We start from the raw sequence: 26,407 nt of genomic DNA, 5'->3' as shown, positions 1-26,407 counted from the left end.
ACTTTCACAGTAATCTAACTAAATGAGCACTGATCAAGCTCCATCAGTGGACTGTTTCAGAGTCTAGGAATTTTGCCACTCAGAGAGAACTAACTTTGATCAGAACACACAAAAGCAGAGTAGTTAAAATAAAAGGGATTAGTGGCTCTCCATATTGCGCTTATAGTAGTGATTCTGTTGTTCAGGATACTTTTTCTGGACAGCCAACTAATGCAAGCTAAGCTGCACTTTGGTACCTCAGATTTGAGACTTATTTCGTATGAGCATACAGGGAAATAAAAAATATAAAGGTAATACTGAAATGGACAAAAAGTGAAATTATGGAAAGACAAAGAAGTACACACCCTACGGTAAGTGGTTGATGATGTATTTAAGTCATTCACTCATGCATTTTCACAATTCGTATGAAGACAGATTTGTTCAAGTAACAGATAATTAATATACTAAGCTAAACCCCCCAAAACAGTTCACCAGCTTCAGGAGGAAGAACCATATATTACTTCCTATTACTTCTTTTGGCAAATCAGTAGCGCAACTGATAGTATCAGGACACTTAGTATGAGCCAAAAATTCCATGGTATCATACACCATGCTTCAACATGAAAAAGATACACGCTTCATAAGAACATAATCAGTAAATTATGAACTGATTATTTCAGGTTCCTTAGCTAGTGCTTAGTTAAAATTACTTTTTTTTTTTAAAAAAAAGTAAATAAAAATTACTTTTTTAAAAAAAGTAATTTTAACAAGATTACGATTACTGATGTATTTAGCAACACTAAAACCAGCAATGTTTAAAATGAACATAATAGAACATAAAACATTTTCAACCATGTAAAAGAATGCCGCACATACTTCAATACGTGGACAATATTGTTACTACAATTAACTTTCCTTTTCAGACTTTCAATATAAAGGAAGTCAAAAATTATATATTCCAATATTCAATTTCTTTCAAAATTAAGAACCTTTGAAACAACAGTTACTAACATAATGTTGAAAAAAATATATAATTTATGTACAATTTGAGAGCCTGATTATTTAACACCTAGGCATGTGTTTTACTGACATGCAGTGAGACTGTGGATGTGAATAAATGAATGCACAACCAGGCATTAAAACATTCCAGTTAAACATGATTCCAGTATATTAAAACAAACAGTTAGGAATGCCATGGCTAACCAAGGAAAAACATGTAACAAACTGCTGCACTAGTTTTGCATAGCTAGATTTCTTTAACAAAGCTTGCAAAGGAATATTCTTAGACCCATGTGATAGTGACTATTTGATTTTCCTTCTAATATTTGATTCTAACCAAGAACACTGGAAAGCAGGTCTCAAAGATATCAAGGCAGTGAATTTCCTCTTCTTTCAGCAAAGAAATAATCACTTATAAATTTCATACTTTTTTTTTTTTTTTTTTTAGTAAAATGGAAATGTGTTGCTTACTGACCCGGACAGATAAGCAGGGTATAAAAACCACAAAACTCTTAGATGCTATCACAGGTTACTACTGTTTAGTTTAGACCTAAATCTTTCACCACTAATTATGAATCATTTTAAATAGCATGGATCCAGCTCTTCTTACGGATTAAATAAGGCAACTAGAAGAGCTATTTGGATACTATTGATCATCTCTAAACAGGTTTCTACACAGAAAGAGTGAAACCTGCAACATTTACATGTTCTTCACCTGAAACAAGTGCACCTGTAGTATCCAAACAAAGTAAAAGTTGTTTTCTAAGGGATCTTTTTGGTTTGTTTTCCTCTTCTCTTCCTCCTCTCATTTTACATATTTTGGAGCAGACAGTTTCATTCTGCATCTCTGCAACCCAATCATGTAGTACTGGAAAGCAGTGACTACTGATCCCGGAAAATAAATACACAGTCTTACTACATTTTTCACTTAATATCTCAGTCATAAGTCAGCAGTGGGTGAGGTCCTTTTTCACGATCTGAACTGGTAAGTTATTTTTCTAGTATTCAGTTACCACTGAGGCATAGTGCTATCTAGTCTAGTGACAGCCCCCAAATTCTTACAAAATTTTTAACCTTTTAAAACTATGTCTGCAAACAGAATTCTCAAAAATCTATCTTACTTTAAGAACCCACTTCTCTTGTGGTGAGCAACAAGATTTCAGAAAAACTCTGAAAACATTACTTTACAAAAGGAGTTTCTACATTCAGTCTGACAACCTGGAGTGCAAAACTTCCACATACAGAGCAGACAACATGGCACCAAATATGGACAAGGACTTAAAAAAAGTTGTGAATTTATTTTCTTGTAGTAGTGAACTAACAGTCTGGATGTGAAGGAAAGAGAAAGGCATTTCCACTCTGTCCTGTCTGTGCTTTTAGTCCCCATTCACACCTACTTAAAGAGACCTGATTTAACAGTCCTCCTGTTTTGTGATATTAGAGTCATTCAAGTAGACTCCAAAATAACAGTAGTGGTTAAAGGAAAACCAAAACACCCTTTAAAGACTAATCATAATTTTTAGTATTTTGCAAATTCTCTTGCAATAAAGAGTAAATTGCACTCTGAAAAAGGGGCAATATTAAAAACAAATACATATCAACTTCATCAACAACGCTTTTGCCTTTAGGACTCTGTCAGAGATCTTCCATGGGTTAAATTCCCTGCCAGGAGTAATTCTATTCTAATGTTGACAAAAAAGATATATATATCTTCTATATTTACATATTATACATATTTACATTTTTTAATACTACAGTTGCAGAGGAAAAAAACTGGGTACAGAATTATTATCTGTTTTTACATGTCCCAATTGTATTTTTTCCCTTCGAAAAATTTACAAGTCCTCTTCAAGTCCTTTGAAAGCTAGATACAGTCCACATTCCGCAGGCCACCATCCGTAGTCAAAGCACCAAATCTAAAATGAAAAAACAGTGTATTCTTAGGTGATTGAACTAAATATAGAATCAATTAATCTTTTTCATTATTATTTATTTGTGGGACTTTTCCTTTCCCTTGCTACATGCTGACACACACATTTGTATCTAATTTCTGTAGGTGACAACAAGGTACTTGGAGAATAGCATCCTTTCTTGTATGGGACTGGGCATGAGGAACAAAACCAAACCAAGTCAGCTTGAAGCTCAGCTCAGCTCTATCAGCAATTTACCTTGAAGCTTTTAGGAGATTATTATTTTCATATATTATCATCATCAGGATGTTACATTTTATCATCATTATGGAAAAAAGAAAAAGTATTCTACATGTAATAATGAAAACCTCTTTCTCCCCACTTTATTTAAGCAATCTGAAAACTGCAAAATCATTCAATGATACTGGCACAATTTCACTGTCGTTAAAAATATCTAAAAGTGATGAGCTAAAAGAGCCTACTGGATTACTGCAAAAATATTGTGTTGAAATTCAGAATTAATCTCTCTGTGCAACAGATATTTCTATTAGCTAAACCTAAGTGGTACTGAACAAAAACGTCATGACTGCTGTGTCAGAATAATTTTACAGTAATGTTTCAAGGTTTTAAAGTAAGTTTTCTTGTTACACCTCAGATCAATAGTTCAAAATATATTTACAGTTAAAGAGATTAAAGAATCGTCCCTTAGTTTGTATTCTGAATCTACAAAACGTATCAAATTAAGTTTGCTCCTATTATCAGCCCACAAAGGGAAGATAATTGCTTGCCTTTCCAAAATGTGGTTGTTCTCAGCCAGCTCTTTAACAACCCCTTCCATTTCCTCCTTTAGTTTCTTCATACTGTAATAAAAAGAAGCAAAAGAAAGGTTACAATTTTTACAGAGGCAGTTATCTACTACAACCACTCACCACCACACAGCTTTTAGTAACTTAGCCTACCAAATGGGAGACAGATACCAGGTTGGTTATTTACTAAAAGTGTTGGATATTTGTTAGCGTTATCCTTTACTCACAAATCTGTACCACTGCTTTAGCAATATAAAGTGTTTTTTTTCCTGCAATAAATATAAAATTACCGGCCTTAACAACAATCACTAAGTCAACTGCAAACATTCTTTTCAATCCATCTGTATAATTGGCATGGAATATTACATACACCCAATTAATAAATTCTCACCCAAGAGTCATTTCCACTAGTGTGTTTGAACTTGGGTAAACTGTATTCATTGTGTGTTTCATCCCACTGGAAGCTGCAAACATTTTCTGAGGCAGAGCATCTTGTAACTGCAACAGACAAAAAGGTAACACAAATTAAAATACAAGCTGTGATACATGTCTTGATGGCTACCCTAAAATCCTTCTTTAAATTCTCTGTTGGTATGATGCCTCATAAAATCATTAGAACAGTAAGGTGTGAGATCATCATAGTAATTTCGTTATAGATATAACCTGTAGTTCCCTGATTTGTTCCATCTTCTTAAGCACCTTATACTTTCATAACGAACTCTCAAAAGGAGGAATTATCTATTTGTTATGTCTGTAGATATCCTAAGGCAACAGGATTCTAGTGAATAACTGACTTCTGACATGCTACTAAAATACAAACAAACAAGTAAAACACTGCTCTTCACTGTTGGTTTGTTGTTGTTTTTTTAATCTCTTGGGTGTTTTTCTTTCATATTTACTTCCTTTATAAAGGATAACAATTTTATTGAATGAAAATGCACTTTTAGATTACTTTTTGATTTGGAGACAGTGCATTGACTATGATCCTTATATGTCTCATTAACTAGATTACACCCAAAAGAGTTACAGCTATTCTCATTCTCTCAATTTTGAGATAATTCTGTTGACATCCTGCAAGAGTCACTGTCCAAATTTTAACAAAACGTTTTCTTGCATGCCACCAGCAGCATTACATTAGCATGTATCCTTGAGCATGTACCCCCTGATCTTGAATATGGGAGTAGTGTCTTATGCTTCATAAGAGTATTAACATAATCCTCTAGGCACTTAGATACTATTGTGACAGTAGTTACACAGAACACCTCCCAGCAAACTCACATCTGTTTGCACAGATGTTTTTTTGGACTGCTAGTGATATCAAAAATAAAATAAAATAAAAATCAAGTCAGGATTCGTAAACCAGGCTGTCCTCTATGCAACTCCTATATCATCAGTGAAACTACTATAGACCAAATGCTACATCCAAACAGCCCTATATTTTAATATGACTGCATTAACCTAAGTATGACTCACTATAAACAACAGTATTAATATGAAACAATATAGAATAGTCTTTTATTTTTGTCAACACTTTAAATAATTTAGAAGAATTCTACCTCATTTATATAATCTTGGTATTTGGATACCTCTTCTTCAATGTCAAAGCACTGGTTGGTGAGAGCCAGTAACTGCTTCCTTATGTGAAGCATTTTCCTAGAAGAAAAAAAAAAAGTTTTCTTTCAAGACCCTTTAAGAATCTTGTAAAAAAAGTGGTGCAGTGAACACTTCTGAATATTAAGGAAATCAATAAACTTGCCTTGTCCAGTCCTCAGCCTTGTCCAGAAATATATCATACTTGCTGACACATTCTTCTTTGAATAGAGCTATGGCTTTTGTAGCATGTAAATACAGCTTCTGCCTGCAACACAGAAACAACCAAAACAGTGTTGTACTCTTTTCAGAAACCCTTCCTCCAATTCACTTCCTAAAGCTTGGAGAAAAGGCTTAAAAAGACTTAAAATCTCTTCAGCCAATTTTATTTGTGCAGTTGTAATGTATGAGAATTCAACACACCGCATGAACTGACAGGTTATGCTTCAAAAATATTCCCTAGCAGGGAGAAAAAAAAAAAGTAACTGAATTAATTAAGTTGCAATTATTGGTGTATGAATAATTGGTCAGATGTATTTTCCCAGTGAGCATTTATCCAAGCAAGTATATTTAAGGGAAAAGCATTCTAAATTGAAAGGGCAAAACTCCTCATTATTTCTAATTTATCTTTGGAACCTCCAGCATATATAAATAATCCTTCGTGCTGAATAATATCCATGCAACACAAAAATTGGATTTTTGTGTCAGCTTAAATTTATGACAAGTGATTCTTGTTAGCATTGCAGACAGCAGTCCCAGTAGAGCTGCCATACCATACTATGCATCGCACCAGGAAGCAAAACTAAAGGAATCTAGGATACTGAGGGCTGCAGTCTAACAACTGCTTCTGGTATATCATTAACTCTTGCATGATACCCTTTGGTTAATCAAATGTTGGCTGGAATGTAGTTGGTTTATCATCAGGCATGCATACCTGTCATTCAGCCACAAAAAAATATGAATTTAGTGCTGCTCCCTTATCTCTTTAGTACTAGCTATTACAAAGGCCAATCACTGTTGCTAAAGGCACAAAGTTTTTCAGTTTCATTTCTCAGATCAGTGGAACTCAAGCTATTGCACTGCAGAAGAGCAGGTACTTAAGGCAAACCACTGCCATTTCTCTCTGGGAGGCATCAAATTAAAAAGGATGTAGTTAGGATCTCAAATACACCTGTACAATCTTGAGGAAACACTTGCGGTAGAAAATATATAGTATTCAAGACCATTAAAATGAAGCCTATTTATTTGAAGTTATTCACATATTAATGCAAGGACACTGTTTGAATAGTAGTAGAAAAAAAACCAAAATTTGTCTGCTAAAGGGAGTGCAGCTTTAAAATATGCTGTTGATTCAGTCTCAATGTTTACCTGTTTTCTGACGATATTCTTTAGAACACAGGACTTGAAATTATTGCTCACATTATCTCCTATGTTAAGTTCTGGCTGTTGCAGGACAATGATGTGTCCAAGCCACTTTCAGTGTATCAAGATCTATCTCATAACTAGTTAGGTTTCTTGTCCCTGCTGGCCTTTAGAATCAATGAATATCCCGAGTTGGAAGGGACCCACAAGGATCATCGAGTTCAAAAATTTTACATTAAAGCAATCTCCCCTCCCCAGTTGGCAGTTACACCATTTAGCTCTCATTATGGTAAAATCGTGATCAAGAGAATACCTGTCAGTGCCACCTTCACGTTGGCTCTCCATCTGTAATTGTTAGTGAACCACAGGAGTGGTAGCAACATCAAGAATTCTTAGAAAGTTCCAGAAGCAGTGTCTACATTCATACACCAGTAAGCAATGACTACGAAACCACTCAACTGACCAGCCTCTAGGAAAGTAACTTAGTTATTTAAACACAAGCATCTAGCATCCTTTGAGATGCACAAGGATATCCTGTGCTGCTTCCAGCTGTTCATCCAGAAAGGTGCAGGTCTCCCATTAGTCACGTCCTACCTCCCAGTCTCAGACCACATCTGAGGTACCTAAGGGCGACTCAGATAGTATTAGGCACCTGTGTAGGAGTAACTGCGTGGATCCTGAGACAAGTGCTGCAGGATGAGCAGAGTAGCTGTTTAGAGTTGCTCAAGAGTTAAGTCTAAGTCTTCAGAGTCAGAGGAGCCTCATGGGTGTCTAGACAACCAGATTACATACAGACACTTAACTTGTAAATGGCAATTTTCAACACTATGGAGAACAGCATTAAAGTTTATTTTACACACTATATTTCCTGAATATTAAGTAATTCTGTAATTTCTATAATTTCATTCAGCTAGTCCATACCTTATTTATCTAAAAAAATATTTCCACTTTAGCTACAAAATCACTTTACTGTTACTGAGGGTTCTATTCCTCTCTAAAACAAACAGGACAAAAAGATATTTCCTGTAAGATAATTATGCCCAGATTAGGAACAGGTATTTCACATCTACCTTTAAAAGGTGTATCTGTGATGGTGTGACGGAATTCCACTGACAGAAAACACCTCATTATAACATGCTGGCACCCTATGTACTTAAGATATTTACAGGACATTAAAAAAAAAATACTCCTAAAGCAGTTATAATTTACAGCAATAATCAACAGAAGAGGTTATTGCCAAGTGCGCCTGTAGGACCTGAAAGCAACCATGGTATTTCCCAAATGTAACTTCAAAACTTACTTGTCAAACTTGTGAATTTGTTCTTCATTATAAGGAAGCCCTAGGATCAGAGCAGATGACAGACATTACCAATTTAATTCTGTTAGTTGTATTTATGTAAAACTCCACTTAGTTTACCCATTTTCTGTGTGTTCTTCTATGTTGGTAGGTAAAAGCAGCAATTTACTTTTTTTCTGCCAGTATTGCAATTCAGATTTGTGAGTTTCATTCACATGGGCTTTAAGACAGTAGCTAACTAGGAAAGGCCTACAGACGTATTCACTGCTGCTGACCAACTGCTCATTGCTATCACAAATATCCTAACAGAACAAGAACTGACCTGTCCTTTACACTAGAGTTTATGTTAAAAGTGAATCAAATAAGTTACTTACTTCGTTCTGCTTTGTCTTTTTTGAACTGATAATAAATATCTGTGATGGAACATAGCAGTGCCTGCAGCCTTTCTGGACTAGAGCGACAAAAGGAATAAAATTAGGAATTTTACACACAAACATAGGCAGCTATTAATGAGCTTTTATGAACTACAACTAATCCATATTAAAAGAGGTAATACAATTACCCACTTTCTGTCTCTTGGATGCATGCCTTCTTGATTTGCCCAGGTATCAGCCAGTAAACCACCAGGAGAAAGCTTGTTTTTGATATCTTGAAGACTGGTTTCTATTGTGCCCTGAGAGCCGGACAGCTACATAAGAGCACGAAAATTCAATCTTACCACTGGGTAAAGTGAAAAATTAATTCAGGCTGAAAACAGACTGAGCACATTAATACTACAGACCCATTTGTTTAACTGATCTTCATTAAAGAAATATACCCAATCATCTGCTGAAGCTTAGCTAAAAGCAGATAAAATACAGTATTATTCAAGAAAGAATCTCTCTGAAGCTGGTATTTCTATTTGTTAATATTAATTCTCTTTCAGTCTCTTCAACAACAAGATTTTACCTTTCATATATTCCCAATTTACTTCTACTCTCATTCTTTTAGTTTGTTATGAGTTCACATGATGATTAACTATCCACTAAATTCATACATTTCTTTCTCTGCAAGTCATACAACCTGCAAAATAAAAATGCAGTAATCGCCTTTTCCTTTCTAGTTTACACATATTCCCAGGATACCAGTCTGAAAAGTTATTTTCCAACTTTTACTTGTCTGGAAACTCGATACAAATTTCAAAGCAGATCACTCTGAAGCGTGCTTGTGTATGTATCACTTTAGAAAGCCAACTAAGGAGTTTAAAGCTCTTTAAGGAAAGGGAAAAAGATTCTCAAAGTAAAATACATTTTGTGGTTATAATTTTTCACTTGATTATTGTAGTAAATGGAATTGTATTTTCAGGGATGACCAATTGTTTTCACTGCACTGGACTAATAACAGGATTTGGTGTCTTTGCAGAAAGATAACCACATCTAGATACAGGCATTTGAACTGCCTTTGACTGTCTAGAAATGACTTTGAAAAATCAGAGTTGTTACTCATAGAAAACCCTTTATTACTGTTCCTTTGTTTATTTTAACTATTCATTCTTTCTCTAGAAACATCATTTTGAGAATGACATGGGTTTTGTAAAATACTTACACGCAACAGTTTTGTGTGTATCTCTGAAATTTCATCCACTTCTGATGATTCCAAGTTGATCTGCATCAAATTCTCATATCTGAACGCAAAGCACATTTATAAAAAAAATAAGAGTAATGAATGCACTCAAAATATTCCTTGAATCTAAAGATTAACGATAACTGCCACTTCTTCTATATGAAATACATTATCTGCCAAGCAGACATGAAAGACAGACAGCTCTAAGTGGCCATTAGTAATGAAAATTAAGAAAAAAATTTCTTCCTTGAATGTTTTCCTACATTTGAACTGTTAAAAAGAAGTCTGAAAGTTCCATTTCTAACTTTTTTTTAAATTCTACTCTCACTACTTGTATTCGACAGGTAGTAGAAAATTGTTTCCTCTCATCAATTCATTTTTAATAGGTTATCAAACTAATGATTCTTCAAGTAATCAATGACACAACAAACCACTGCACCAAGATGTTTTTTCTGTAGAAATTCACTGGAAAGGCTGAGTTACCAAAAACTTAAAGGCTGGGCTAGTAGCACTGTCTGTTCATACTGACACTTTCTGTAAGACTATAGTTCAAGTGTCAAATAAATCATCCAGGAGGGTATTTTTCCTGCTGAGTCCAGACACATTTTATTTTTAAAAATACCATGAAAAACCAGCCCAGCTACTTTCAAACAATACATACTTCGCCACAGGCGAATACCCTGGTTACCTTGCCAAATAAAAGCTCTGCATTGTCATGCTTTACAGCAGAGCCTTGAAAAAGGAGGACAAACAAGAGGACGTGTCCTCTGCAAACTCCGTGAAAGTCCTCTGAAGTTAGTAAACTGAAAATCCTGCCACTTCCTAGGAGGCTGAAAGACTACATGCAAACACATAGCAAACTTCTACTCACATGAGAACTACTATAATTTTTGTTCAAACAGCTGCTCTGAGACACAACAGAACGTACTAGTCACAGAACAGAACCTACAGTGACTTCTTCTGAGCAGTGTAAGTGGCACTCATCTGCAGGACCTGGCAGAACACAGGAAGATATCTGGGCCAAACGGACCTGTTACCTACTGTAAACTGGCTTGAAGGAAAGTTTGGAGTACAGCCCTGATGATCTGCAGTTAGGCTACCCAGGTACACTGTGGTTTTGTCGGTCATCACCTTTGCTAGTTGCTGGGTTTTTTTGTTTGTTTGTTTGTTTTAAAGCAAGTACCTTAAAACCCAGATGGGTCAGTTTTTACATATTTGGCATGTGCACGTCAACTCTGACAAGTCCTTTGGTATCCACAATTACTACATACAAGCTGGTGGTATACATACATGGCTGCTGGAGTTACTCTAAAAGCCCAATGGCTCTACATGTGTGCATTAACCACCATATGTGAGCATATTACTAAATCTGCTTAAGTGAAATCACTGCTGTCAGTAAAGCCATGTTAATTCAAATTTAATTTTTAAAGGCAAAAACTCTGTAAATAAACATAGCCTAAAATACCACTGCCATTAAAGACTATAAAGAAAATAAATGCATTAGGTGTAGTGCTTCTACTCACATTTTCTCAGCTTTTTCAATGTTTCTGCTGCAGAAATCCAGCCTGATGACAACCTCAGTCTTTTTATGAACCATTTCATTGTAATCATCTTTAATTATTTCACTAAAAAATAGCGAAGCATTAGTCTAGCATTCAACTGCCACCTTACCAGCAATCAGTAATACAATAATACATCTACAGTAGTAACTGCTAGTAATAATTGCTTTCCTTTAGAGATGTGTTAGTATAATCCTCATATAAAACTATCCTGTGCAAGCTGCTCAATTGTACCTGCATGTTACCGGAGGTTATACTTTGACTATCCACAAGAGAAAGTGAAACTGCAAATACCTAGAACTTATTGACAGAAAAAAGAATCGTTGTTTCCTTAATGGTGAAAAGATGGAAAAATCAGAAAGTCTATTCATATTCAGGCAGTAAAAGAAACCTCCCTCCCAGGATTACAAAATTACGTATTGATAGCCAAGGTATATCTCAATAAAAATAATTAAAAAAAAATCACATTCACTGCAATTCAATCAAGTACTTACATTAGCCATCGTATGCCTTTTCGCATCAGCTCCTGGTAAAGCAGCAAAGAACTGGCAACTCTACAGGCATAACATACGATACCTGTTACTGCCTGGGTAAAAAAACAAAACAAAACAACACATCAGTACTAAATGTCATTCTTCTAACAACTGTTTCAGGTCAATTAATGACAACAAAGTAACGTAGATTAATAGAACAAAGAGCAACATGAAGATGGTAGTATAAAATGCGTAATTTTGCCCAAACTTTAGTCAGGAAATAACCAAACACTAATTATGGAGGCACAGCTAAACATGGTAGTGAGTTTTTCCAGTTATGCTGAAGTATCTGTTAGGGATGAAAATAAGTCTTTTTTAAGCAAAAAATCACACCACTTACTCTCAGCATTTACTTTAACTTCTGGGAAGTCACAAGTACGTTTCCTCAGTAGTTTAGGAATTAAACACATACACTAAAAGAAACTAGTAAAAATTATAAAATTTGACAATTCTAAGGCTAGGGACTCTTCTTTCACCTAACGTCCACTTACAAGTTTGCTGTATCACTTGGAATTCTGAACAAAGTTTCACAAATGATAGTTTAAATATTTTTAATAATATCAACTGCTTACTTTCTGTTTATTAATCTGGAAGACGTTTGGTTTCCAAAGAGACATATGCTTTTAGGACTACCTTGCCCAAACACAAAGCTCCTCAGCAGACAACGTTTTATAGGAATAGCATAAACAGTTGTCACAAAGTCAAAGCATGTCAATGCACCCATTAGTAATTTTAGAATAACGACAAGAAAAATGAAACATCCACTACTTGTCTCCCACAGAAATCTTGTAAACTTCCAAGAAAGGCAACAGAAATTCTACTCTTGCAGATGTTATGAACCTTCTAGCTCTGGAGCCTTCAGGAGTGCCTTTTTGCAGTAGCAAAGCACTTGGACTTTAGAAGGCTAATTTTTTGTTTAAATACAAACATGTTTTGTATACAAATTCTGGCTTTAATAAAATATGATTCTGGAGCCCTTGTTAACAAATACACTTCTGTTGGTCAGAATTCCTACCAGCATATTAAAATAGCTTTATTAACATTATTCGTCTGAGAATTAAGTAGCTTTCATCTCAGTATCATTATCTGAGACAGCTATATAAATCGAAATCACAATTACTCACTTTAGCCATACTGGCATCCCCATCCAAGTCATAACGTTGATGTACTTTAGGAAGTAAAACTGAAACATAAAACAAACATCTGTATTTTCTTGTGTTTCATGAGAGACTTCAAAAGTCTTAATAAAATGAGAGATACACTAGTACATGTTGAAGAAATATTTATTACTAAAACTCAAAAACACAACTGAGTCAGAAGCTAGGAATGTAAGAAGTGTCTCATTTTGTTTTGTTATATGGAACACCTCTAAACAAAAAAGCATTACTGGAGAAGGTCCCGGGGATGCCTCATTGCAGCTTTTTGATACTTAAAGGGGGCTTCTAAAAAAGATGGACAATAACTTCACGCTCAGTCACATAATGACAGGACAAGAGGAAACGGTTTTAAACTAAAAGAGGATAGATTTAGATTACATGTTAGGAGGAAATTCTTTACTGTGAGGGTGGTGCGGCACTGGCACAGGCTCCCCAGAGCAGCTGTGGATGCCCCATCCCTGGAGGTGCTCAAGGCCAGGCTGGATGGGGCTTTGGGCAACCTGGTCTGGTGGGAGGTGTCCCTGCCCATGGCAGGGGGCTGGAACTGGGTGGTCTTTGAGGTCCCTTCCAACCCAAACCATTCTGTGATATCACCCAGCTCAGTATGTTGTCTCCCACAGCTGACAACAGCAGAAGTTTACAGAAAAAAAGAACAGGACAAAATCTAATTTCCTCTCAGATTCTCCCAGCTTCAAACAATTTCTGTTTCAAGGACTTCCTGAGATCTGATGAAATTTGTGTTTAATGAAGCCCTTGTTACATTGTTTTCTCTTCCATTAATTTAATGGAAGCCTTCCTGAACCCATTAAAAGCTTTAGCATTCAAATCCTGTAGCAAAAACCTGCAGCCTAAATATGTTTTGTGTGATGGAAGTATCTCTCAAGCAGGTTCAAAGCAGTAAACATGACAACTGGATTTGGTATTTCGTGGTTCTTCTATTAGAAGAGAAAGTAAAGCAATCCTTATGCAGCTTCTAAATGCTGCTCAAAAGCCTATGCATATAGCACATCCCTCTTCTTCTGCTCCCTCACCGCTTCCTTCTCAGCTGAAAATTCTACCAATTCTTAAGCCATCCCTGTTGCTCTTCTCAGAAGACGTTTTAGTGCTTCTATACCATCTTGGAAAGAGGAGGGAAAAGGGCCCGGAACTGTCCAGAAACTCAAAGGTCAAAGTAAAGGCATACAGTAAGTGGATGCAGGGGGACTAACATTATTTTTTAGCCTCGTTGATCATTCCTAATTTCCCACTGGCTGTTTTGACTGCTGCAAAGCACCGAGCAGATGTTTGCCCAGAATCATCCATTAAAAAACTCCAAGATCTTCTTCCTGAATGGCAAGGTAGAATAGCAGGAAAGCAGAGTCCTTCCGTAAGTTCAGGCTGTTTCCCCTCCCCACACTGGACACTGTTTTCATGTGCATCTACATGGATTTTCATCTAATCTGCCTAGCCTGTTAGTATCGTGTGGTTCTCGCACATACCTTCATAACCAGCCTTTACCTTAAACACCTTAATGTGGTATTTTCAGCAAATTATACTTCATTTTCCAGATTACTTGTGAACATGCTGCACAGTGCAGATTTAACACAGATCACCGCTAATGATCTCCCTCCATTGCAAAAGCCAGCCATTTATTTCTGTTCTTCAGCCCTATGTTTGTCCCTGCGGGAGACCCGTCCCTCTCATCTCATTGCTGCTTAGATTCATCAGGAGTCTTACGGTGGGACTTCACTGAACACCTTTTGAAATCTAGGATAGCCTCCATCAGCTGCATCTCCTTTGTTCTCACACTTACGGACTCCTTCGGAGAGCTCTGACAACATAAAGGCACTGGTGATCCGTCTACAGACAGCACACCTACCCACACTCTTCGGCACCTCTGCGTGAGCACCAGCTGGCTCTAGCACTCACTGAGAGACACACTGACAAAAGCCAAGGCTGATCTCTCAACTGGAGGTTTGTCCTCTACCTCGTCTCATAAAAAAAGAAAAGGGCTGTGGCACAGGGCCCTCTGTAAGCCTCTCAGTGATAAATGCAAAAACTGAGTTTTGTTTTCTTCTGCTATGACATTACCTTATCTTCTAAGCAAAGGTAAGGTGCTAAGACCTCCTCTGCTAACAGAAAAACCAACCACATTCGTGAGGAATAAAACAAACAGAGCAAAGCCTGAATTTCCACTTAGTGAGAAATAACAAAAGAACCAGCTTTGAATAACATTCTATAACGTTCCCCTCAACATTTTAAAAGTGTGTGCTTCAAAAAAGTTTCAGAACCCCATATGCACCACCACAGCTACAAATGCTCGGGTTCACAGCACTAGGTACACTGTAGCTACTGTTACTGTACAAATACGCTGGATACTCAGCATATTTTAAATTGGACCGCTTACTTAAAAATTCAGATATTCACAGAGAAGCTTTTGAAACGCTTTACATCATCCAGACATAAGATGTTAAGTAAATAAGCAACGCTATTTACCCAGGATAGCTATAAGAAAGGAGAAATGACTGTCACATACCTTCTTCGTAGATTAATCCGACAATGTTCACAGGCTCCCTGCTCACTACAAAGATAGGATTCTCCTCTGTAGTTCTGGGGAAGTGTTGTGCCAATCTGCCAGGCTCCAGTATTAAACGCCGACCTTCATATATCAGTTCTTGATTCTGAGACGGTATTTTTGTCTGTTTGTAGACCAGCTCATGAAATATAGCAGCTCTACAATACAAACAATATATACAGTACTAGTTAGAGTCACTACAATACAACAGTTCAACAACTCAGATTTTGTATTACTTATAATAAAATCCCTTTTTACTTCTTTTGAATTAAGAACGCTTTTTATACATAAAGCATCTGTCTTATAACACCAAAAAGCAGCGCTGCCTAAGGCTCCAGCTTGCTCTGTTACAAAAAGAAATGCTGTTCCTTGGAAAATACCAAACTTCCCTCTCTACCTCTGATTTTCCACCAAAGCACTTTTTATGACTGTCTGTGTAAACAAACTTGCTTTGTCCTGCAGCCTGAAGGTCAGTAGAAACAGGCAATGTCAGATGAGAGGAACAAACTTCACTTTTCTCAGACATACCCATTTCTTAAAAACAGGTATATGGTCTCTCCAAGAGAAAAGTCTGGTGTTCTACATGTCAAAAAGCACACACCCTAAATCCAGCCTTGAAGCTAACAGATGGCCAGATTCATCTCCTAAAACAGCAGTGAGCAGAACAACCAAGGATACTTTGGTATTTTATTTCAAGCAATCACTGAATATGAGACGTAAGAATTCATAACTTCAAACAACTACAAAACGCTTAAACAAACTAACAGGAAGGACCAGTTTGCCTCCTGTGCAGCACTAGCACACTGCTGCCGCTGAATAGGACAGCCAGCACTGAAGTAATCATAAAGGTAAATAATAAAATAAAGGAAAAAGTAAAGTACAAATAGCAATTAGAACTACAAGCAAGATTTCTCTGCAAAACTGATACTCCAGCAATACAAGCAACAGAACAAAAAAGAAAAACTGGAAAAGGCCAGAACTGTATTTGCACATTTGATGAAATAACTGTATTTGTTCTCATATTAGAGGATAATCTATGCTTTCCATTATCTACAGTAAGGCAGAGAAAATGCATGTTTTTTTCTATCAAACTATAAATCAGATTTTACAGCTTTTAACATCAGTGCCTGATGACCACGAAGTGAACACCATATAACTCAGGATCCTAAATTGTACCAATTACAACGTCAGAAGCCCTGTGAGAGTTTTATGTCAGACACAGATGACGTGCATGTTTTATATTCTTGATGACAAGGTAAGTACAGTGGGAGTTGAACGCATTCTCTGAAAAACTATTTTGTAAATAGCAGGTACTAAAAAACGTAGCATAAACACACCTGGGCTGAGTTGGTAACCATTACAAACTCAAAAGCACTGTAACAAACATGTTAAGGATTAAGTCTCTGTTCTGTCACTGATTAAGCCCAAACCTAAGATCAGCTGATTTGACCTTCAGCAATTTTATTTTTATTAGATATATTCACCAACATACTTCAGTGCACTGTGAATTCAGAGAGAAATTACAAGCTTACACTTCCAGATAAACTGACAAGGAAAGGCTACCAAGTATGTAACACTGGTGGTCTCAGGTCTTGATACTGTTTGCCAGAGCAAGAGCAAAGAAATGAAAACAAATGAAAATAAAGTGAGCAACACTTACGTATTGTAGCTGTGAATATAAACTTTGTGCAAGGTCATCTGCTGGAGCGAAAAGATGTGGATTATTATTCGGTGCAGTATGTCACTTGTCTCTGCAAAGAACTGGTCAAATCCCCAGCATTTTTCCTGATCTGCTTCCAGAATATTTGCGAGGACGGGTGTGAGCAGTACTTGCAGACCCCTAGAGAACACCAGGAAGACATAAACCAACTTGGGTCTACTTGGATCTTTTCACACTTTTACTATCTCGAGAATACAAGTCTGTCTATTATGCCTTGAAGAATATTCCAGTGCTACTTTTTTCCTTTGCTGAATAACAGAATGTTCAGTGATAATGTCCATTGTTTTTCATTAATTATAACACTTTATCTCTTTCCTTTTGAGGCTTGACTATTAAATATTTTTTTCCTTGATATCTCACAAACTTCACAGACACTGAAAAGAAATGACAATTTAAAAAGTCTGCATCAGAGAGCTAAGGTCATGTTCTACCACTGCTGGGCAATAGTTTTTTATCCAGCTCACACCAAACACTTAACGCACTTTATCAGTTTGGAGCAGGTTTCAGCCATTTACAGTCTGCTGGCAGAGCTGCTTGTGTGTTGCTTTTAGTCGGCACCAGCTCAGTTAGCAAAGACATCACTGGAATTGTCAGTGCTAACAAAAACTAATCTTGATTGAGATGGGACTAAATCAGTATTTGACGCATGCAGCTCAACTGCTGCAAAAGAAAACGTGCAACAACTGCCTTACAGCTATCACTGTTCCAGGAAAAGGCCAACCTAAGTTTCTTGTATTCCTGCTTTGAAAATCTGACTTGCAAGGAATGTTGTGGATCCTACTCCTATGTTATCACAGGAAACTTCTTGGAAGTTTTAAAAATACATACATGTCAAATCTGACCTCAGTGGGTAAAACTGGTAACATTTTGGAGCAAGTTTCAGTGATGATCCCACTGGAGGTCAGTGGATGCCGAGCTCCTAACTCACCTCAGTCTAAACTTGCAACAATAAATTCTGTTTAAATGCTATTTGAAAATATTACTATAAACAGACATCTAGTAAAAAAAAATCTGCTTCCTTGATTATTTAAAATACATGAATTATATGGAATAAGCAGAAGGAAACAACTAAGCACTACCATGAAAAACATAAATTGTATGTTTTGTATGCTATAAATAAATTTACTTTTACAAACTAATAAACGGATAAAAAGCAGACTTCCATTCTACACTCCTTATGGGTCAACATATTTGGCTTCCACAAAATTTGTTTCCAAAGCCTGTTCACAGAGTAATTTCATTCTCACTTCACTGAGAAAGAGAAAAATAGCTTTGTATAAGCGTTCAGCAAGATACTTAGGAACAGTTCAGCAAGGTACTTAGGAACACCTGTAATTGCGTATTATGAAGAAGACTCAGAAACGTTCAGGCTGGATGTTAGAAAAAGGTTCTTCACTGAAAGGGAGAACAGGAGAACAGGCTCCCCAGGGAAGTGGCCACAGAACCAAGACAGAGTTCAAGAAGCATTTGGGCAACACTCTCAGACATAGGGTTTGATTTTTGTGTGGTCCTGTGTGGAGCCAGGAGTTGGACTCAATGATCCTTGTGAGTCCCTTCCAACTCTGGATATTCTATGAGTCTCTGAAATAAATAGGCTATAGGAGCTGTTTTTAAGATCATACTGTGGTCAGATCGTTCACATTATGTTTGCTACGGAAATTTGTTAAAAAGCGAATCATCCTTAAAATGTTGAGGGGCAATTACACTGCATTGAACGCTTCGGTCTGCCCTTTCTGTGTATCAGCGATAATTATTCTTTGTGTCTAAATCAGTCTTGCATGGCTCTTCCTACTGAGTATTACAAAATATGAAGCAAAAACAAAAATAAATGATAAAAAATAGAAGATACTAAACAAATTTGTTGCATCTGCTGAGGCAGATTGTTTTCTGGGAAAAATGTAAATTTCTGAACTGTCTTTCCTTATCATTTCCTACTGTTTAATCTTTAAGTCACATTCTTGCAAGAAAGGGAAGGAGTGGTGCATCAATTCAAGATTCATTAAATCTTCATGCTCCTTTCTGAGGGTGGAAAAAATAGTAATAATCTTTGTTCCACTCACACCACTTCAGATTCATAGATGCTCATTTGTAATATTAGCTATACTAGTTAGCTATATACTAGCAATACTTTAGTTAGCAATACTAAAACTATTTGGACAGATGGGAAGAAAAAACACATCAGAACCTATTAGTACATTGTATGGATCTACCAAAGAGTTCAAAGAAAACAACTCAGCAATCAGACCTCCATTCCAGAGGCCCAATCCTGAGAAATAATTGCCAAAGCACAATCAAGCAACATCGAAACATTTTGTGAGAAGCTAAAACTTACTTTGAAAGGCTACAAGAAACAGGCATCTCCCAGCTCCACTCAATTGGTCCATTTTCTGCTTTCTGTATTCCAGAAATAGCACCAGAAGGTTTCCCGGTGATTATTTTATACCTGTGACACATTATAAAAATAATACAGACTTAACTGCTACTTCTTACAGACAGGTCTAGTAAACTACTCCTCAAAATAGAATCAGTAATATAAATTCTGAAGCCAGAGAGAACATTAGGCCAGCCTGTTGTTTAGAGGTGGTGCAATAATTAGGGAGCTTCCCTTATAAGCTGACAGAGTGGTACTAAAATAATAAATAACGAAGTAGAAATATTCTGGACTATGCTGGAGAAGCAATTTTGTTTACGTTAGAGAAAAATTAAGGAGAGATCTCTAGCATTACTGCGAGAAGCTGAAGTTTGTTCACAAGTATTAATTAATCAAAATCAGGTTGCCAAGGAACTTTAATTTGGGGATTTACTTGACTAACTTCTAGTAGGTTCCATGCCAAGAGATAACATTTAGTTACCACAAAGTCACTTGGGGATGAAGGAACAGGAGGTGGGCTTTGAGAAATTACAACTTGGAAACATCCAGCAATCCAGATACAATTTAGCACCGTCCAACTTTGTACCTAGCAGGCTAGTATTTCTCAAGCTTCTCAGGAAATGAATCAGGAGCAACAGCCTTTGAAACGTAAAAGTTCAGTTGTGCTTTCTCTTCTCAGAGGACAAGGTACATACAAAACATACTCCTGTTCCTTGCTTCTCTCTCAGGCAGACAAGCGTCAAGGAGACAAGAATGCCTGTGGGAGAATCAAAGCATGGGCAGCTCCTTAAGCTAAGCAACCTGTAGTCAGCCTCAACAAAGAACAGCAGTACAGCGGAGTTACTGGCACATCAGTGTGCCCAAGTACCGTCTCGCGTCTTGCTTTAGTTTTTAAATGCAATACATGGAAGAACAACAAAATAGAACTAGACTAAGATGAAAAAGGAATTTCAACCAGCACGTCACAGACAGAACTTCCGTTTCATGTTTAGGAGTTACCTGTTGTCGCTAGCTACAGTACCTGATTGTGTGAAATAAGCAAAGCCATGACTCTGCTACTAAAACAAATAAATGTCAGTCACAGGGGTAGTGCATGCATTTCAAGACTGTCTGGAGAGACAATCATTTAAAGGATAAGAAAAATTTGCAGCGCTGAAAACACATTTCAGAATACCACAAGATCATCTGAATATCCAAATTACATATACCGCACTGCAATAGGCAACGGTGAAGGAAAGATGTGTGGAAAAACATCAGTATTCAGGGGGAAATCTGATACTTCGTTCAGGTCTGAAGGTCCCACACAGTAAAATCTTTGTTGAAGTAGAATTTTAAAGAATGTTATGCCTTAAATATTTTCATTATCTTACTGTTTATAATATGTATATAGGATTTCTTCGGAAAAAAATAAAACACACATTTCATGGACTGACTTTAAATTTATGAACAGATAAAATTCTCCTACTAAATTACCTACATCACTTCCTTGTTTCTACGAGGTCCTTCAAAAGGTCGGAAAGGCAAACTCCCTGTTGCAGCATGGTAAAAAGTCACCCCTATACTCCACAGATCAACTGTGGCTCCATACTTTTTCTGATGCTCTTTCCTCAAAACTGCTCTCTCATACATATCTGGATGCTAATGAGGAAAAAAAAACAGATAAAAATAACTTAGATGGACAACATAAAGAACAAAAACACAATCTATCATTTCACAGCAAATTTTTCACCAGAAAATGAAATTAGTTTATATTGTGAAATTTGCTTAAGTTATTCCAACAAATTACAACAAAAATGCTCCTAGGTATATGATAGCTACTTTTAATAAAGTTTTGCCAAAAACAGGCCACTAGAATAAAACAGCACCAAAGAAAAGAAGAAAGTCAGTACTCCTCCAGATGACTGTGAAACAACAGAAACTAAATTGGAAAAGGGTCCATAGCAGAGGAAAGTATCGGTTACGGTATTACATGTGGGAAAACATTTTTAGGCAATGGCAGGAAGACAATTACATCTAAGATGCTTGTACTGAAGCTTCTCTGCCTGCCTCTCTCTAGCTAACAATGATGTCAAGTAAGTGAGGCTTAACTACACTTAACATCAACCACTTATTCAATACAAACTGAAAAATATCTAAAGGAATAAAGACATTCATAACTAGAATAGTGGTGTTGTTCCTTTCACTCATGGAAACTACAGAAATTAGACCTGGAAATTATTTCAAGGCTACTGTGCTCAGGTCAGCAGAACTGGCGTGACCCAAGGTGAAAAAGGTGGAAAGTTATAAAAACAAGTATAGCACAAGGATTTCATTATTCATTTCCAGCAGTCTGAACTTCGCCTATTCAACTCTCATCACAAAGGGTGCCAGGCTTTAAACATTTTCTCAACAGAAAGTAAAATCACATGGCCTTACTAAATACTCTTCTGTGCCATAGAGAGAAACAAACTGTTCATCATCTTCGAGTTCTCTCGCAGCGCCGAAGTCTGTCAGCTTGTAAACGGACTGACCATCTTCACCTATAACACGCATTATATTGCCTGGCTTGATGTCACGGTGCACTATTCCGTTTTCCCGGAGATGATTCATCCCAGCCACTTCAATAACAAAAAAGGCAGAATTTACATATGCATCTCGACACTCAACTGCACAAGCACTGACCCATAACTGAGGCTAAGAATACATCCGTGTCCACTTTCTCATTGGGAAATGGGAATGAGCAGAGACATCCAATTAACAAAAAGACCAGAAAATGTCCTAAGCATTTTTTTCCTTTTCTTCTTTTAAACAGCTAACTTATACTATTTCTTGCTCTCAGAAACATCTTTCCCATAAAGTACTGGTGGATATTTTTCTAACAACAGGCAGACACAGGTAAAACTCATAATTTTTCTGATTTACTCTTCTGAGATTAATTATCACTATAAATCAGTCAAATACGTGACAATCTTCATCAAACAATCTTAAACACACAAACAATCAAGATTTATGGCAATGATTTAGACAAAAACATTTAAAGCTTTACATCTTAATTCAGCTGTCTACACCAATATAGGCACAAATAAAAGGTACGACTCCACATAGCTATCTTAATTTGTTGAATTAATTGACAGATTCAAACTCCTTGTCTCCTGCTATTTCAAGATAAACAAAAGTATGAGTTTGTTTCAGTCAACGAAAAGAGCGAAGTCTACATACCTACATCTCTCAAAACAATTAAGAACTCAGACTCTGGCAAACCGAAGGCATTAGACGGCTCCTCTAGAACTGTATATAAACTCCCACATGGACAGAATTCCATCACTAGTACTTTGTGCCTACTTGTTGTCTGGAAAACAATACCAAAAGATAAGTTTGCGATTACTGTGAAAACAATGTCAGAAATTACATATAGCACAGGAGCTTACTTAAAATAAACAAATAAATAAAAACAATCAGTAGCTAGACCACAAGTACCATTCTGGCGATCTTCAAACCAAGCACAGATCAATTTTTATATTATTTCACTTATTCTAACTTGGAGATGAAGAAAGCCTCAAGTTGTAGGTCCTTGCAGGGTAGACAGCAGTATCAATAGGTGGGCAAACAAGAAACTACAGCACAGGAGAGCAGAAAGAACAATTCACTTCTTTCTTCTTTAGCAGCCTCAGCATCTGGGTCATTTCAATTGATCAGTCTCAAGCTTCAGCACTGTAATTCGTATTTACTAAAATTCTACAGGTACTATGTCATTATTTTAGTTGGTTACAAAGCAAAAGCAAAAAAAAAGTCATAATTGCTGAAACACCTCCAGTTTTCAAGTGTTTGCTGTAAATTAACTGTATTCACCTTGCTTGATGCTTCTGTGTCTTATCAGTATGTATTACGTATTCATACATGTAGATAACTTAAAAATCCTAATTCAAAATAAAGCTTAGGACAATAGCTTCTCGAGATGACTTTGAATGACCATAAACCGCGCCTAAACACTGAAACCAAGCATATTCTTTCAACAACAATAACAAAAAGAAAGAAAAAAAGGGGTGGCTAGGTCCACGTAAGTTACCATTCTTAAAAACGTAATTTTATCCTTTATAATTGAAGTAAAGCAATCTCAGATTACGACTACAACAATTCATTACCTCTTCTTCAATAGCAAACAATTTGACTATGTTTTTATGATTCAGTTTCTTCAATACTTCAAACTCTCGCATCTGAACATCCACAGGACGAAGGAAACTTATACTGTTAAATACTTTGACAGCATATAAATCCCCAGTTTTCTGTAAAAAAAAAAAAACAAATTGTTAATCAAACAGAAGCGTAAGATTGTAGAAGTGCACATACCCATTATCCAAGCATTTTGAGATCTTTTGCTGTTTGTATGAGCATACCCAGATTAGAAAAACTTCAAAATAGTATTTTGTGTTAAGGTGAAAATTAAGATTCTCCTAAAAATATATATAACGTATGTATTGGTTTAGTTTAATATTGGCTAGAAGTAAACAGACTACCAGAATGGAAACTCATGGTTAACCCCCCAAAATCAAAGCCCCTTTGAATAAAGAAGAGTTAGCATAAGACAGGCTATGCATTGAAGAATGACCCATGAACTCTGATGAAAAACAATTTTTCAGCAAGAGGTGAACCTCTTGCACAGACTGGAAAGAGGTGGCACACCCCACAGCTGAGAATCTTTGCTTGCTCAAGTTACAACTTTAGGAAGCTGAATGTTGCTCTCTTCATTGCTTTGTTTATACAGATAAAGGAATATTTTACTTTTTCACAGAAGGCAGTCTCAAGCACTACATGCTACTCCTTAAAAGATTCAAATCCATCCAACAAGCAAGGCTCAGGAACACAGTCAAGGGCTTAATCAGACTTAAGTTCTCAGGTGGGACTAAGCCCCAACATGCTCATGCACCCACAGCACCAGCTTACTGTGCAGCTCCTGTCCCTTCGTAGGGCAAAGCACCTCCCTGTGCCCGTTCTAGGAATAAGTTACGCTGGCAGCCTTGTGTGTGACAGATTCGATTGAAGGATAAAGCCTTCCTGTGCTTAACCTAGGTGTGCTGTACAGCACACTGACGTGCACTGCTCGTGCCCCACTCAAGGTTTCCTCCCACTGACACCAAGCTGCAAGTCACCCCTCAGAACAGCGAGGGTGATGGCAGATGCAACCATGAAAACATATGTTTTCGGGGGAATCACTGTGTTGAAATTAATTCACGCAGAAAACCACACAAAATCCTGAATTACTGCTCATTGTTGCTTCGCACAGATGTGGAACGTAGAAAACATTGTAGCTTACATATAACTTCATATTGATTTGACACAGTGTTCTTACTATAAGGGAGCATTACTTCCACATCTAGGCTGTTCTTCATTCTGCGAGACCTACCATGGAGCTCAGTGGAATGGAATGACTAGGCAAATAAGGTTATTTTACCTCCTTGGGTTACAACATACACAGATCTGTACTACTTTGTAGTGTTTACTCAAAGCACGTCAGCCAAAATCATGGTGTTCAACACATCTATGAAGCATTGACTTAAAGGCAGAGATTACAGTAACTTCATCAGATATAATATGTTAAGAATATTTCACTTACGGTACAAGATCATAAAAATCAAAACAGGTTTTAAAAGAACAGGGGAAAACTATGAGAAGCGCACTTAAAAAAGACACAAATATCATGTAATAATTGACAAGACATTTCTATTTAAATTTTTAAGCAAGGAGTATTTTTTTCATAGAACTGAAGAATGAAAGAACGAAGAATCAACTTTAACCATTAATATTTTACAAGGACAAATAATATCGCAAACAAATCCTCAGAGGTAACTGTACAGAACTCTAATTCTGTGGATGAATAGATTAAAAAAAAAATAAAACTCCTTATAAATAGTTACAAAAATGCATTTGCTAAATCTTGAACCATCGATCATCAATTCCATGACATTATTCACACATGAAAAAGTTTTCAGTTTTATATTTTACTTGGATTAGTAAATCCTCACAAACCTTATGTCGCCCCCGGAAAACATTTGCAGTAGCTCCTTGTCCTAGAATGTCAGACAACAGCCAGAGGTAATTTGAAGTGCTCTGCATCTTTGCTCTCAATTAGACAGCTTTGGTTTTGACCTTAAAAACAAAAGGTAAAATATACCGAAATGTATTTTACTAAAATGCACAATGGGAACTTCTTAATTAAAAAAAAAAAGGCACAAAAACCACACAGACTACTCCAAACGCATACATAGTTAAAAAGAACCTTGCGGAGGAATAACAGGTGAAACAGAGAAACAAAATCAAGCTGGACAGTACCGGAAATCAAAAATAATGCCTTTGACACAACATTTCTCTGCATCCGAGATCCTTACTACCCAAACTTTGTTTGAAAAATCATCTGGAAAAGTAAAAACCATATAAACATTGCTCTATTGTAAATATGTCTTTAACACAGTAACAGAAACTATAGCAAAGAGTCAAAACCAAACGCACAAGACCAGCAGGACCAGTAACATTATTCACTTTGCAATGCCAAAGAACACACACGAGAGAGGACAGCTGATAAACGGATCTTTCAGATCAACTTCTTCTAGAGAAAACCTGGGGCCTCGCACTTCAGTACAGCTGTAAAGAAACTGGGCTAAGTACCTACAAAGAGCTGTTTTGACTTGAGCTAGGTAACAGCCACGAGTAACACAAGCATTTTCAGCTACTTGTTAGAACCACTGATTTCCACTGGAAGAAATTAAAGGACGTTTCTCTCATTTGCCTACAGGAAAGCTGGGGAGGGACTCTTTGTCTGGGAGTGTAGAGACAGGGCAAGAGGGGATGGCTTTAAACTGAAAGACAGTAGTTTTAGATTAGATAAAAGGAAGAAATTTTTTACTGTGAGGGCAGTGAGGCCCTGGCACAGGCTGCCCAGAGCAGCTGTGGATGCCCCACCCCTGGAGGTGCTCAAGGCCAGGCTGGATGGGGCT

At 36.8% G+C, this 26,407-nt stretch overlaps 1 protein-coding gene across 5 annotated transcripts in view; it reads right to left on the bottom strand.

Annotated features, from left to right (window-relative positions):
• Positions 1–351: 351 nt before the first annotated feature.
• Positions 352–26,407, bottom strand: part of TBK1 (TANK binding kinase 1) — a 31,330-nt gene continuing 5,274 nt past the window's right edge. For all 5 annotated transcript variants that reach the window (XM_040552448.1, XM_040552416.1, XM_040552438.1 and 2 more), the window contains exons 2-21: positions 25,443–25,562; positions 23,561–23,701; positions 22,638–22,767; positions 21,855–22,036; positions 20,917–21,077; positions 19,401–19,511; positions 17,009–17,188; positions 15,310–15,506; positions 12,762–12,820; positions 11,599–11,690; positions 11,069–11,170; positions 9,528–9,606; positions 8,510–8,631; positions 8,318–8,394; positions 7,947–7,986; positions 5,451–5,552; positions 5,251–5,347; positions 4,086–4,192; positions 3,677–3,748; positions 352–2,894 (exon numbers count right to left, since the gene is read on the bottom strand). In XM_040552448.1, the coding sequence (XP_040408382.1) occupies positions 2,843–2,894; positions 3,677–3,748; positions 4,086–4,192; positions 5,251–5,347; positions 5,451–5,552; positions 7,947–7,986; positions 8,318–8,394; positions 8,510–8,631; positions 9,528–9,606; positions 11,069–11,170; positions 11,599–11,690; positions 12,762–12,820; positions 15,310–15,506; positions 17,009–17,188; positions 19,401–19,511; positions 20,917–21,077; positions 21,855–22,036; positions 22,638–22,767; positions 23,561–23,701; positions 25,443–25,529 (2,190 nt within the window). In that variant the 5' untranslated portion in view covers positions 25,530–25,562 and the 3' untranslated portion in view covers positions 352–2,842. The remainder of the gene's footprint in view (positions 2,895–3,676; positions 3,749–4,085; positions 4,193–5,250; positions 5,348–5,450; positions 5,553–7,946; positions 7,987–8,317; positions 8,395–8,509; positions 8,632–9,527; positions 9,607–11,068; positions 11,171–11,598; positions 11,691–12,761; positions 12,821–15,309; positions 15,507–17,008; positions 17,189–19,400; positions 19,512–20,916; positions 21,078–21,854; positions 22,037–22,637; positions 22,768–23,560; positions 23,702–25,442; positions 25,563–26,407) is intronic.

Source organism: Cygnus olor, chromosome 1 (genome assembly GCF_009769625.2).
Source record: "Cygnus olor isolate bCygOlo1 chromosome 1, bCygOlo1.pri.v2, whole genome shotgun sequence".
Lineage (NCBI taxonomy): Eukaryota > Metazoa > Chordata > Aves > Anseriformes > Anatidae > Cygnus > Cygnus olor.
The sequence above is the reverse complement of the archived record's forward strand: the minus strand, read 5'-3'. Positions and strand labels throughout refer to the sequence as shown.